Here is a 16,118-nt window from a genome sequence, read left to right as displayed (position 1 = left end):
CTTCTGACCGGTCTTATTCGACGTCAACGATCGTCATGAACGATCGACCTCTAATTTGATCCGTTGTTCTTGAACGTATGATCGATGGGTCTGTATTATAAATCACGAGTATACATGTGAACGGTTAGTTTTTTAGGAAGATTACACAGGGATACAGAGGAATAATGTATAGATTATAAGAGGAGGGCATATGGAAAGTAACTAGACCACGATCGGTATAAATGAAAAGTAAAACATGAGTATATATGTAAATGGATATACATATATGCAATCTTATTTTCATATGAGATTGGCATAAGACAAAATTCAAAGAACCTATTAAAGAAGACACTACTTAAACAAATCAAAACAGAGATAAAGGCACAACATCCATAACAGGAATTAAGTAAAAAAAACCCGTTAACTAAGTAGATTCACTTTATAAGTCCAACATTTTCCTTTAAATAAGTTTATTATATATTTGGAGCACAAAAGTCGAATAACAACTGCCATTAACCGACAATATAAAACATTAAGCCCACCAAACATTTCCTAAAAACAACGACAAAACCTTAAAATAGCAAAGAAAACAGAGTTTGCAGTCATCCACACTGTTCATGGAGAGAAGGGGGTGAACCGTGGAACAGGCTTGCACGTAAGCGGCTTCGCCAAAAACACCGTCACCCTTCCCTCCTCCGTCATGTCAATGTCGTGACTCTTCCCATCATTCACCACCCAATCGAAGCACTGGATCAAACTAGCGAGTGTGGCTTGCATCACGAGTAACGCAAGCGAGGCTCCGGGGCAGCTTCTTCTTCCGCTTCCGAAGGGCAGAAGCTGGTAGTACTGTCCCCTCACGTCGATTTTGCCTTTTCCAACCTCATCGGAGACCAAGAACCTCTCTGGGTTGTACTCCAGCGCGTTGTCCCAGTACTTGGGGTCTCTGCCGATGGCCCACGTGCTGATCATGATGGTGGAGTGCGCAGGGATGTCGTAGCCGTCAACCTGGCACGTGCGCATGGCTTCTCGCGCGAAGATTGGTGTCGGAGGGTGCATTCTCAGAGTCTCCTTCACCACCGCTTGCAGATAAGGGAGGTTGGGAATGTCTGACTCCTTCACCAGCCTCTCCTTTCCCACCACACACTCTATCTCCTCTCTCGCCTTCTTCAACACCGCCGGGTTTCGCACCAGCTCCGCCAGGGACCATTCCAGAACACTAGCGGGTCCGTTTGTGCCGGCGATGAACATGTCCTGTGATATTGCAACCTCTGTGATATTGCTTGCTATGCATATCTCAATTTAACTTTTATATATTATTGTTAGATTCCTTTAGTTCTTAAATAGATTACTTTTGTTTGAACATGTTTGTCACCACTATGATATCCGTGGCAGATTCCAAGGACAACGAATGCATATAAATAAAGCGAGACAAGGACCGAAGTTGGTAGAAAACGGAAACAAAAACGAAAACGGAAACATATAGATATATACGTACGAGAGCAAAGGCTTTGGCACTTTCCCTTGTGAGTTTATTGTCAGCACCATCAGCTTCAATGAGGTTCAAGAGAATGTCGAAGAGATCCTTCTTCCTATCACTGTCAGCACCGGCTTTGGCCCTCGCCTCTTCGTGCTCCTTCAGCACCTTCTCCATCATCGCATCAACCTTGCGGTGCGTTTCCATGTTCTTCTTCCCATACCCCTGCAGATCAAAAGGCTTCGCGAGCCTCAAAATGTCTCCCAAGTTGAACGCCCCCAGCAACTCCGCCACCTCCCTCACCACCTTCCTCAACTGCGCCACAAAATCATTCGCACCGCTACTCTTCTTCCCCATGATCATCCTCGTGATAATGTTGTTCGTGTGCGCTATCAGCTCTTGCCTCATCACCACCTCCTTCCCCGTCGCCGAAATCTCCAACATCCGCTTCAAAAACGCTTCCACCTCGCTCTCGCGAATGCCGACAAAGTGCTCCAGAGTCTTCCCGCTCAGAAGCTCCGTCATGCAGAGCTTCTTCAGGAAGCGCCAGTACGTCCCGTACGGAATGAAAAAGTAGTCGGCGGCGCCGTACGTTAAACTCTCGCTCGCTATCATTAAGGGGCGGTTGCAGAACGCCTCTTCGGAGGTTTTAAGGATCTCTTTGGCTGTCTCCGCAGACGACGCTACAACGATGTTTTTGTAGCCGATCCTGATATGGATCAAGGGACCATAGCGTAGGGAGAGTTTGTAGAGTGCTTGGTGAAGCACCGAACGGAGATACGGCGCGTGCCCTAGTAAGGGTATTGAGATGGGAGGGCCAGGTGGGAGTTTCATGGTCTGTGATTTTTTGAAGATTAAACGAATAAAAATGGTGGAAATGAGCCACAGGAAGAACAGAAGAAGGTAACCTTGTATGTCTATCATGGCTGTGTGGTGTTTAGTTTGTAGGGAAAATCACAGTGTTTGAGGTTAACTATCTACTATTCACACAACTCAACCTTTGCTTGCACTAACGAGTTAGATTATGTTGGCTCTTTTATAGAGATGCTGCCGCATGAGCAACATCAAAGGTGGTATCGGTGAGAGATATGGTATCAATCAAAAATACATATAAGAGCAAAGCATATCTTTCCAACCTAAAATAAAAAATAAAAAAAATGGAAAATGATTCATGGAAAAATTTTGATTTTATCTACATTTATTACACTTTTTACTTATTTATTTCCTTTCTAGAATTAAATATATTTATAATCCTAAATTTTAATGTTAAATTAAAATTTGTATTTGTTTTGAGATTTGATACATTTTACTCCCAAAGTGAATGAAAATATTTTTTTTATCTAAGAACGATATTTTAACTATTAAATTTTGACAACTTTTTCTAAGAACGATATTTTAACTATTAAATTTTGACAACTTTCTCTTATAACATGAGATATTATCTTTTAAGTAATTTTGGAATATTGAGAATAAGAAAAACGAAAAATGAAAAATTACTTGAAAAATGACACATAAGATTGTAAGAGAAAGTTGTAAAAATTTAGTAGTCAAAAATTTATTTTCCTTTTTCAACTAACCATGTTTACCTTTTTATATGTTAAACATAATTAACAACTCAAAAGTCACTCTCATATATCTTTTGACACACCAAATATTTTAAACTAGTTTGATTTAGAAAATAATATTTAATTATTTTTAAATATAAATTTAAATGTAACTTTCAAAATTTTACGTGAAAGTTTAAACACTTAAAATATGTAGTTAACCCTCTTTCTATGTGTCTTCTTATCGAATCACACAACCTATAAATCTACCATTTTTATTCAATAATACACCATTTTAGTGTACACAATCATATTTTAAAATATAAATACATTCATTTCACTGTCCATTTAATAATATTATAATATATATTAAATTGTTAACAAATATTTTCTTCTTTTTCTAAAAGAAATCCTCTTTAATTTGCAAATAATTATACTATTACAGCTATCAATATGATAGAAAAATATTCTCCGTGATGTTACAGCCATCACGATAACATGATTATAGAGAAGATGACTGTTATATAAACATCCAACTTTTCACTCAACCTCCTTCCAACCCAATAAAATATTATTTCTATTTTAAAATATAAAAAAATTATAATAAATTAACTAAAAAAGGGTATAAATATGATTTTTTTTAATAAATGTTGGAAAGGGGTTAAGGATGGGAGAGGTATTAATACAAAATTTTCCTTTAAAGAAATATAATAAATTATATTAGATAAGTGTAATTTATATATAAATTCGTGTTTACGTACGAGTTGGTGTTTAATGTGTATAGAAAATTCATCTGATCACTAAAATGAATAGATTTGTGTAATGTATATTAATAGACTCATATAATTTGTGTATAGAAAGATTTGTCTAATGTATATTGTTAGATTCATATAATTAATATATGAATAATTTGTCTTATGTGTATTTCTAAACTCATCTAATCAATACATCAACATACTCGTCTAATGTGTTCCTTGATTTGTCTAATAATTTTTCTTATATTCATCTAATCAACGTATGAATGACTTATCTAATATTTTTTGTTATATTCGTCTAATCAATGTATGGGTAGTTTCGTCTAATGTGTATTGTTAGACTCGTGTAATTTTCATGTTATGTCTAAGTGTATGAAAAGATTTGTTTGATATGTATTGCTAAACTCATATAATAAATATAGTGACAAACTCGTCTAATATGTATTACTAAAGTTGTCTAATCAATATATGGATACACTCTTATAACGTGTATTGTTAAACTTGTCTATTCAGTATATATTTAGACACATATAATATGTATTACAAGACTTGTATAATCAATGAGTGAACAAACTTGTCTAACATATATAATATAGTCATCTTATTTGTACATGGATAAACTTATATTGTTAGACTTTTTTAATCGATAAATAGTCATCTAATGTTTTTTTTTTTTCTGTATATCTAATGTGTTACTAGACTTTTCTAATCAATCAACATCTAATATATATTTCTAGACTCATTAGTATATAAATACATCCAATTTTCCACTCAACATCCTTGCAACATCTTTAAAATATTATTTTTATTTTAAAATATAAAAGAATTTATAATAAATGAACTAAAAGTGTGTAAATGTTATTTTTAATTAAATGTTGGAAAGGGGTAAAGGATGGGAGAGGTATTCTAATATAAAATTTTCCTTTCAGAGAAATGCCTTGAATTTGAGAGACATGCCTGGGCAGGCGAATAAATTATGTGTTTTGCGATCCACGGGGTCTTATTATTTTTTCTATATAAAAATGGTTGCGTGTTCCACGTCCTGCATATTATATTCGCTATAAAACTTTGCGTGTTCCACGTCCTGCATATTCATCCTAAAATGTTTGTGCAAATTAATAGCAATTTATAATGTTATGGAAGAATGTCAAACAGGTTCTTAATTGTACTTAAGTAATGTCAAATGGTTTTTAATAGTATCTAAGTGCAGTATAAAACTCATTATCAAATAATTAAAGACTTTTACTAAACAGTGCCCTGAGGGTACTGTTAAGAATAATTAATATACAATAAATTTTACAAAATTTATAAAAATATATAATTAAATATGATATTAAATAAAATCTAATTTAATAATTATTAATATAATTTTATGTTATTTAAAGAATAAAATATCCATAAATATTATATATATATATATATATATATATATATATTATATTTTATGTGATGTTAACCAATAAAAATTAAAAAATAATAAAATAATTATAGTTTAATGTTATTAAAAATTAAATATAATAAAATTTAAATTAACAGAAAAAAAAATAATAGATTCATCTCTAAATATAATATGTCATGTAAGATTCTATAAAACTTGACGATGAAGTGGTTTTAATATTTGTTAAATATCAAAATTTTTGTTGTAATTGATTTAATTTTATTGACGGTATATAGTAGAAGCCATCGAAAGAACTGTATAAATGTAATTTCTTGTTAAATGAGTTTCTTAATATTAATTTTGCGGCCTTTGATAACATATCTATACTTGTATATAATTCATTTTTTCGTTTTTTTTTACATTTTTTTTTCAATTTTTAGTAACTATTATTTTAAATTAAAATAATTATATTTATATTTTTACTCTTTTTTTTACTTTATAAATTAACATTATTATTTTATTATTTTATCCTTTTAATAATTATTTTTAATAAGAAAAAATTATACAAATTATTTATTTTTATAATTATTTTTAATAAAATCATTTCATAGGTCAATAAGCTTTGACTAAAACAAATGGACACACATACCTGTGGAAGGTTTAATAAAATAGTACTTGAATATTTTATCGATAAAAAACTAAATTATTAACTTTTGTTTTTATTGTCAAGTTCATTTTATAAAACTTTAGTATTATTCTAGAAAATCTTTACCTTTATCTTCTTCTACCCTTTTGTAAAAAATTTAACCATATTTATGTGTTCTGCAATCAAGATTAGCTCTAAACTCACAACAGAGAATCCTACAATTTTTACCTGATCATAACTGTGAATAGGTTAGTTTTCTTCTATATGATTCTTTGTGTCTCTACGAAATAATGTGTTGGCTAAAAAGTGTGGTTTATTATTTTCTTCTAAGACAATGATTTTCAAAACTTTCGTGGCATTAGAAGAAAAAAATCGTTGTCTTTAAGCAATGGCCACAACTGTATATTCCTTGACTGGAAAATCATGGTAAAATCGTTGCCTAAACCTAAGATCACAGTTTTTTTACTTTAGACAACATTTTTAAGTTGTTGTTTAAACTTAAAATATTGTGTAGTGACATCCACGCCATTATGTATCCTAGGTGATGGGGGACTTTCCAAGACGTATTATTTTCATTAGTCCAACAATCTCTCCTTGATTAAAATAAACACATCTTCATTGCTTATACATGCAATCATACTCCACCATAGAAAGTATACTCATTTGGAATTAAATCATCCCAAGAATTTCCATATAACCTACATCAATGTTAATCAATGCCCGTGCATAATCACCACACACTTTGCATCAATATTAGTCAACGTTGGTGCATAAACATCATACACCTTGCATCAATACTAACCAATGTCCTATTATAATCCCCATACATCATGCATCAATATTAGTCAATGCTCGTGTATAGATTATAACTTGATAAACTCATCCCAGGACTCACAATCTTCATGACTAGGAGCTACCACCAGTCATAGTCCTCTACTTTCAAATTTGATCAACCATAGACCGCCATGTCATCTTCATCTTCTCCAAGTTGTCCAAACACACAATCATCATCTTCATCACCACATAGCCATTACCAGACCTCCATGCAGAGCTTCGTTGGACCTCCTTGCACTTCCATTGGTCCTCAATACAACACTTATCGACGAATCAGAAGCGAACACGAGCCATGAAACATTGTCGCTACAACCAAGCAAGAGAATGTGCTAATCATTGTTCTTTGTCATGCACCACACACGTCGTTGAAAAATCATGCTCCATCCAACCTAGATTTGCCCCATGCCTATAGCTCAAGCCATTGTGAGCTCCACCCAGCACAAACGCCAAATCCACATGAACCATTGCACACATATCTGAAACGAAATTGCACCATTATCGGAGCAGATCACGAGTCACTACAAGCCCACCCTTCAATACTCATAGGTGCTCTACGCATATCACCTTGTCACAAAACGTTAACCTAGATTGCTTGAAAATGCACACAAGAAGATTGATACTTACCGAAGCTTTCATTGTCACCGTTCGAACTTCGTGCAACAAGAGGACCTTGTCTGAGAAGGGCATTTACACCTCGCCAAAGACCTTTGAGCTTCACTTCACGGAGAAGATCTAAAACATCATGCACTCGTCAAAATTGATAACGCTCCATGGACCATATCGCACCACTCACTAGATCTCATCACCCAACAAGAACTACCACCGCTCTTCCACGTGTAGATCCATGAACTCAACTACCACCGGACCTCCAAGCGCATACCACGCAAGCTTAGATTCACAAGCTACATCGCACGAACAATCGAACTAGATTTGTAAATCGTATAGCACTTCCTTCATATATCTATCGTAAATCACAACTCACACAAATTGAATCTTCACTATGGATCACTCACTAAGGTATGTGAATACTAATCACGACCTCCTCTACGTATCCAGGAGCACCCTCGTCAAAAAATGTGAGTTTCACTACATATCTAGCGTGATTCATCGTCCTCTCACCTCCAAGAATCCGACTGCAAATTCACCGCACCAAAACAACATTGATGGTGATCCTTCCATTAAATTTCTCATATTGTAAATTCAACAAGCAAGTATGATTCTTCAACAACATGAAATTAATCTTTTTTAATATGAAAGATCAAACTAAGATGCAACCACAAAGCATACCGAGAAAGATCCTACTGAACCATAAACTATTATAACACATGTTAGGAAAAGATGTATCATTAACGAAGAACATTACCGTCTTTACCCTCAATAATCACCCTACTAAAAGATAAATAAGGTCATACAAGGAATACAAGAATATAACGTGAAAACTTTAAAATAGGAGAAAAATCATGATAGTTGTCTAATGACAACCAAAAAAATAACACTATCTGAAAGTTTATACAATACATAAACCACTTTCTCATGTCCTTTGATTCTAAATATACTCACAATCTCTAAAACAAAATTTAACCTAGATCTCGTAATACTCTATTACAAAAAATATAAAAGAAGTCATATACAAAATTAAAATCTCTTTGATTAGAATAATTAGAATTATAAACTTATAATTTATCATATAGTTATTTTTAACCGTCAAACACTAAATACTCTTGAATCTTGTGACACTTAAATTAATTTAATATAGAGGTATTTTCGGATGTACATTTTTTAAACGCAAAAGTGACGGTGGAAAACTATTTACGTAATAAGTGATTTGATGACTTTAAGTTGTCGTCACTTGATGTGATAAACAGATTTTGGATGATTGTTTCTAATAGGAAATATGATAATATTATTCTAAGATATAATTTTTAGTTGAGCTATTATAGGTTGATAATGTTTTTTTAACAAAGTTTCCTGTTTAGGTAAAAAAATATTATTTTATTATTTTATTTTAATTAAAAAGTAAAAGTTTATTTTATTTCAATTCTATTTTTAGAAATTTTGTTAAATTTGTCAAAGTGTGTTTTGTGAAAAGATAATTTCCCTTTTTAGTTTGTCAAGATATGACTTTTATGACTGGTTGCGAATAATTGACGGGTAGAAAAATATTTTTTTCGAACTCCCCTGAAAAATTACACTCATTTGATTTTTTTAATAATATATTAAATTTTAAATTAAAATATAAAATAAATATAATTAAAAATTGATTATTTTAAATTGTAATGTGAGTATGGTTTACTTATAATAGTTTCAATATATCACCAGTTCTGCAACTATTTAAATGAAAAGCATCGGACAGAGTTGCATAGCATCGATAATTGTGTTGTAACTTCAAAGGTAAACATCACAGTAACTTAAGACTTAATTATTTCATTATTCTTTTTGTCGGAAAGTGTTAAATCAGTTCTGGTTCAATTTGATCATATGACGTTTTTAATTTAATTTTTCCATAAGTAATTCAATTCGATCACATACCCTAGTTTCTCGCATAAGGTATTAAATTTATTATTAGATGTCAATTTATAATTTTTTAATTTAATTTAGTTTTTCTAATATTTTTAACTTTTTAATAATTATTTATTTTTCAAATGTGTCTTTTCACAATTCACGTGCACAATCAATATAATGCGATAAGAATATAATACGAACGTTACGTAATCTCAATTTGGTTCATGCATTTATAATTAATTTAGTTTTAATTTTTAAAAAAATTGAACAATGTTGCCACTTTTTAAATTGAGACAATTTTCTTTTTCATAAATTTTATGTTGATATTTTATTAAAATTGATCTTATTATTAAATATTTCTAAAAATAATTTTAAACTAACTTAAAAATTTATATGAAATATTTAAGACAACTCACATGGATGAATTGATTTGAAGTTAATACTTCAATCTTAAGAAATTATACTATTCATCTTATAAATTTTAATTTGTTTATGTATTTTTTTGTTGTTGCGATTATGTTACATCTCATACTAGATATAACAATCACATTTAAACTCTAACTAACATGATTTTAAATAAATTCATATAAATTTTAAAATTAATTTAAAATTATTTTTAAAAATATTTAATAAAAATGTCAATTTTAGTAAGAATATCAGCATAAGATTTAAAAAATAAGTTGAGCTTCAATTTAAAGTGAGACAATATTGTTCAATTTTTTTAAAAATATTAGGACTAAATTTAATAAAAAAAATAAATGTAGGAACCAAATTGAGACTCTACCCATGTGGTACGATCACATCAAATTACTACTACTACTACCACGTCACACTAACTTTGTCACGTGACACAAATGTGAAGTGATACATGTAAAAAAGTTCAAAAAAAAAACACTTAAAATAAATTAAAAAAGAAGTTAAAAATATTCAACAAAGAAAAACACAAATTGATATGTGATACTAACTTGAACATTGTTTGTAAAAAACTACGATAAAGACCAAATTAAATCACTTTTAAAAAAATCATGACCAAATTGATTTTTTATATGTTTGGTAATGTGTTCGCAAATCGATTTTGGCCAAATTAATTTCCTAATTGGAGAAGCACATTAACATGAATTTTTTAGTTTAATCTAAAGTGAATTTTTTATTTGAAACCAATTATATGTCAATCTGACACCAAACCAAACACATTTGAATCAGATTTAGAAAAGTTAAAACCAATTTGAGACAAAAAAAATTAAATAATTAAAACTTTTCAACAAAAATAAGGATCGATAGAGTGATTAAGCCATAATTTAATAATAGCAATTCTCCGTAATAATCTACAATAAGAGATTTTTCTCCACAAATTTTTATTAATTTTATTTTTTAAATAGTTGTCATTTTTTAATTTGACACTTTTTAAATTTAACTATATTTTAAATTAAAATAAAATTATAAAAATCATTTATATCTATTTTTATAGTTATAACAATAATAATAATTTTATTAGTTTTTATTATTATAAATATTATTTTCTCTAATGATAATAATCAAAATAATAATTGAAAATGAATGATTTTTTTATAAGAATGACACTGACTTGAACATATTGTGTAAAAAACTAACGACAAAGACCAAATTAAATTACTTAAAAAAAATCAAGACCAAATTGATTTTTTGTATGTTAGGTAATGCATTAACGTGAATTTTTTTATTTGAAACTAATTATATGTCAATATGATACCTTACCCTTACATGCATATGATTTTCTCTCTTGAAAAAGCACTGCCATACTTGATTAATCCTCAAAGCTCTCCATCATCTTAGTTATTTGTACCAAGACTTGAACCTCTATCTATTCACATCAGGGTCACTAACCTCTTAAGTACTATCCTCAAGCCTTTCACAAGCTTCCTACACCTCTAAGCCTCAAACATTTCTTACGAGTAACACCTCATCATATTCTGAAATTGTGCAGCTTACACATGCACTGACATCTCCTTTGCACTAGCCTTATGAATTCATCTTCTCTTGCCAACTTTACTTTATCTAGAAAACTTACTTTTCAAAAAAACTCCTCTTGAAGCTCACTTAGTCTAAGGTCTCGCCTTTAGAGTCCAACATCTTCCCTAGCTCATGGAACCAGAGCTCAACTCTCCCAACTAACAAGTAGGTAGCACATAACAACTTCCTATCTTTGAAGTAAAGAATTGCCTCAAAGACCTTCTCCAACGATTGTAAAGGTAAGTAGATCAAATTATCCATGAATCTGTGTTCCTAAACTACTATTGAACACTCAACACAACCCAACGACAAACCAAAAACTCAAACTACAACTCTCCTTCTAAGAAATAAACTCTTTTATACATACACTTTCAACATCTACGATCTATATAATACACTTTCTACCCATTATCTATTGTCTAATGTTATTATCCCCAAACTTTCAAAATTAAGAAAGGAAAAACATCTTTGATGCAATAATGAGTGTGCACCCTCACTACTCCACTAAGATTATTTTCTTAATACTTTCAGTTTTAGAACCATATCTACAATCTAAACTTAAATACTTATACACATAAAACACGACAAATCCACAACTCTTAGGTCATCCTAAGGATTAACTACTTTGATACAAAAAATGTAATGTCCTAATTTAGTAGGATTCAACCTACTAATTTAAAGCATTTCATAATTGATAAAAAGCATAAACCAACATATAAGTATATAAAATTCATTTACAAATCGCTCATGAGAAACAAAATAAACTTTTGAAAGATAAACAATACTTCATTAACCATGAGGATCTATGCAAAATATATATATATATATATATATATATATATATATATATATATATATATATATATATATATATATATATATATATATATATATATAAACAACCACTAATCTTTCTTGAATACCATTGTAGGCCTAATGCTTTATAACTCTCCCAACAGTACTAGCCTCTACTAACATATAACAGAGGATCATTGCAGACAGACAAACCACAACAAGCACAAAAGGTAAGGATAAGCTAATGATAATTTAAAACTTTGAAGTCTATCTATTACATATTAAGAAAAGAAGATACTACCAAAATTAATACAATACCCATTTTCTTTTATTGACACGTGTCATAAAAATTAGTTTTTTCGTCATTTTAAAACTCTAGTACAAAAGGACATGGGTTCAAATCCTACAAAAGTCAATTTGTTTTTATTTGTTTCATTTATTTATAATTTCAACTATAATATTAATTATAAATAATATTATTATTTGCATTATTTTTATAAGTATTAGTATTTCTAATTATTAATAATATATTATTAAAATATTATTTATAGTGATAGTAGTAAAATTATAACAAATATTAGTATTATTATTATATGTTACTATTATATATTATTACTATTAGTATTATTAACATTATTAGTAGTAAAGTTATTATTCTTATTTGTAATATATAATATTATTATTATTATATATTGTTTTTAGTAATTACATCTCAATTTTTATTAGTTTATGATAAATTATTCTTTTGTCTTAAACTTAAAAAAAAAAAGGTATATTGATAAATATATGATTAGTTTAAAATTTTACTCCAACATTTCATTGTTGATGTTCATACCAAATTTGAAGGGTTTGTCGACCATTATTGAATTATGTCAGTCTTTGATAAAAGTAAACAAATTAAAGATGTTTTATTTAATTAATTGTCTGATTTATTTTATTTAACTCTTATGTTTCATTTTCTACAATGAAGATTATCAAAACAAAAATTGGAATAAGATGAAAGATGAATTTCTTGAACACAATATGGTTATTTACATTCAAAAAGAAATAATTGGAGATTTTTATTCCGAATAAATTATTGATGAGTTCAAAGTTTTTACTTTATGATTTCAACTATAATATTAATTATAAATATATTATTATTTGTATTATTTTTATAAGTATTAATATTTCAAATTATTAATAATATATTATTATAAATATTATTTATAGTGATAGTAGTAAAATTATAACAAATATTAGTATTATAATAATAATAATAATAGTTATTATTATTATATGTTACTATTATATATATTATTACTATTAGTATTATTAACATTATTAGTAGTAAAGTTATTACTCTTATTTGTAATACTTAATATTATTACAATTATATATTTTTGTTAGTAATTACATCTCAATTTTTATTAGATTATGATAAATTATTTTTTTTGTCTTAAACTTAAAAAAAAAGCATATTGATAAATATATGATTAGTTTAAAATTTCACTCCAATATTTCATTGTTGATATTCATACCCATTCAAATTTGAAGGATTTGTCGACCATTATTGAATTATGTCAATCTTTGACAAAAACAAACAAATTAAAGATATTTTACTTGATTGATTATCTAATTCATTTTATTTAACTCTTAATGTTTTATTTTCTACAACGAAGATTATCAAAACAAAATTTGGAGTAAGATGAAAGATGAATTTCTTGAACGCAATATGGTTATTTACATTCAAAAAGGAATAACTGGGGATTTTTATTCAGAATAAATTATTGATGTGTTCAAAATTGTTTACGATATGATTTCAACTATAATATTAATTATAAATAATAGTATTATTCGTATTATTTTTATAACTGTTAGCATTTCTAATTATTAATAATATATTATTATAAATATTATTTATAGTGATAGTAGTAAAATTATAACAAATATTAGTATTATAATAATAATAATAATAATAATAATAATTGTTATTATTATTATTATATGTTACTATTATATATTATTACTATTAGTATTATTAACATTATTAGTAGTAAAGTTATTATTCTTATTTATAATATATAATATTATTACAATTATATATTTTTGTTAGTAATTACATCTCAATTTTTATTAGATTATGATAAATTATTTTTTTGTCTTAAACTTAAAAACAAAATAGGTATATTGATAAATATATGATTAGTTTAAAATTTCACTCCAATATTTCATTGTTGATGTTCATACTCATTCAAATTTGAAGGATTTGTCGAACATTATTGAACTATGTCAATCTTTGACAAAAACAAACAAATTAAAGATGTTTTACTTGATTTCTTTTCTAATTCATTTTATTTAACTCTTAATGTTTCATTTTCTACAATGAAGATTATCAAAACAAAATTCGGATTAAAATGAAAGATGAATTTCTTGAATGCAATATGGTTATTTACATTCAAAAAGGAATAACTGGAGATTTTTATTCTGAATAAATTATTGATGAGTTCAAAATTTTTTACTATAAATTATTTTGGCTCCTCCAAAATTATTGGTCAAGATCCGTCACGGATTATTTTTATCAACTATAATTAATAATCATTATTATTAATTATAATTATTTCTATTATTATATACTAATATTATTATATTATTATTATTAAGAACTATAATTATTATAATAGTTATTATTGTTATTATTATTATTATTATTATTATTATTGTTTTTATTATTATTGTTAGATACACATTTTTAGGGATGTCAATAGGATGGGTAGGGTACGGGTAGTAGTTCCCCCATACCCTACCTGTTGGATAAATATTCGTCCCATACCCGTACCCATATCCGTCGGGTACCCGCCTATTTTTTTCATATCTGCAGGTATCCACGGGTACCCGCGGATATTTACAAAATTATTTAAGGAACAAATATTTAATCATAAATTCAAATAAAATAAAATACATTACTGTCATAAATTTTAAATAAAGTTCAAATAAACTGAAGTTCATACAAGTCCAAATAATTATAAAAATAAATATAAAGTGACGTTCAACACAATGAAAATTCTTTAATTAGTGCTTTGATCAATAAACTCATTTTCTCCTATTGATTCCTGAAAAATAAACAAAATAAACAAATAATAAAACTCAACTGTCACGTGTTAAGTATTCTTATTTTGATTCCATCATTTGACAACAAACATACCATAAACGTCACTGTCTATATAGGGTTTGATGTATATGCCCAATTTCAAAGAAAGGAAAGAGAATAATTTCAAGGGGTGTACCTAGAAGAAGACAATGTATCAATACTTGAAGTTGGAAGAATGAAGACAGAAGAGAAGACAAGATGTGCAGCTTAGAAAAAATTAGGTCAGAATGTTTTTTACTAATATATATATATATATATATATATATATATATATGGATATTTTTATGAATTAAAGTTTAGCGGGTATGGGTATCCACGGGTACGGATACTATGATACTCGTACCCGCACTGTTAACATGCAAGTATAAAAAATATTTGTACCCATGGGTATCCATTTTTAATATTCGTTTCCTACCGTTGTAGATACCTGCATGTACATATTTTTTTTTGACATCCCTACACATTTTACTTCTACTTACTATGTAGGAATCATATTTCAATTACTTATCATTTTTATTTTTATCATGTTAAAATTAGTAAAATAATAAAACTGAAAAATAATTTTTTATTATAAATAATTATTTAAATTTAAAATATAATAATTAAGAGGATAAAATTGATAAAATAAGAAGGACACCAAAGATGTTTATCTCTTTATATATGTATTTGTATTAATATTAATATTAATATTATTATTAGTAGTATTAATATTATTTTTTTATCACTACGCGATATTATTATAGTGGTATTATTATTATTATAGTTAGACATATATGGTACTTTTATTTACTACGGGATCATATTACAATTGCTTGCTCTTTGTATTTGTTTTTTTATTCATTTTATCTCTATGTCTTGGTATTTTTTGAATTGAAAAAAAATAGTTACTAAAATTAGTAGAATAATAAAACTAACAAATAATTTTTTATTATGAATAATTATTTAAATTTAATAAATAATAATTAAGAGGATAAAAATGTAAAAACAAAAAAAGGACATAAAAATGTGTATCTCTTTACATATTTAGTTAGTGTATTATTATTATTATTATTATTATCACTACAAGATATTATTATAATGGTATTATAATTA

General features: G+C 28.0%; 1 protein-coding gene across 1 annotated transcript; it reads right to left on the bottom strand.

Moving 5' to 3' along the window:
* Positions 1-384: 384 nt before the first annotated feature.
* LOC114182983 (beta-amyrin 24-hydroxylase) lies at positions 385-2,377 on the bottom strand. The gene is made up of 2 exons (XM_028069792.1): positions 1,475-2,377; positions 385-1,230 (listed from the first exon to the last, which is right to left on the bottom strand). The coding sequence occupies exons 1-2, from the start codon at positions 2,375-2,377 to the stop codon at positions 595-597; spliced, it is 1,539 nt and encodes a 512-aa protein (XP_027925593.1). The 3' UTR covers positions 385-594.
* Between the last annotated feature and the right edge of the window lie 13,741 nt (positions 2,378-16,118).

The sequence above is a fragment of the Vigna unguiculata genome, chromosome 5 (assembly GCF_004118075.2).
Source record: "Vigna unguiculata cultivar IT97K-499-35 chromosome 5, ASM411807v1, whole genome shotgun sequence".
Lineage (NCBI taxonomy): Eukaryota > Viridiplantae > Streptophyta > Magnoliopsida > Fabales > Fabaceae > Vigna > Vigna unguiculata.
This window is presented reverse-complemented; position numbering and strand designations above follow the sequence as displayed.

Coding starts and splice junctions, on each gene's coding strand:
- LOC114182983 (XM_028069792.1), bottom strand. CDS start 2,377: ATGATAGACATACAAGGTTACCTTCTTCTGTTCTTCCTGTGGCTCATT. Junction 1,231..1,474: donor GTGCCAAAGCCTTTGCTCTC/GTACGTATATAT, acceptor GCAATATCACAG/GACATGTTCATCGCCGGCAC.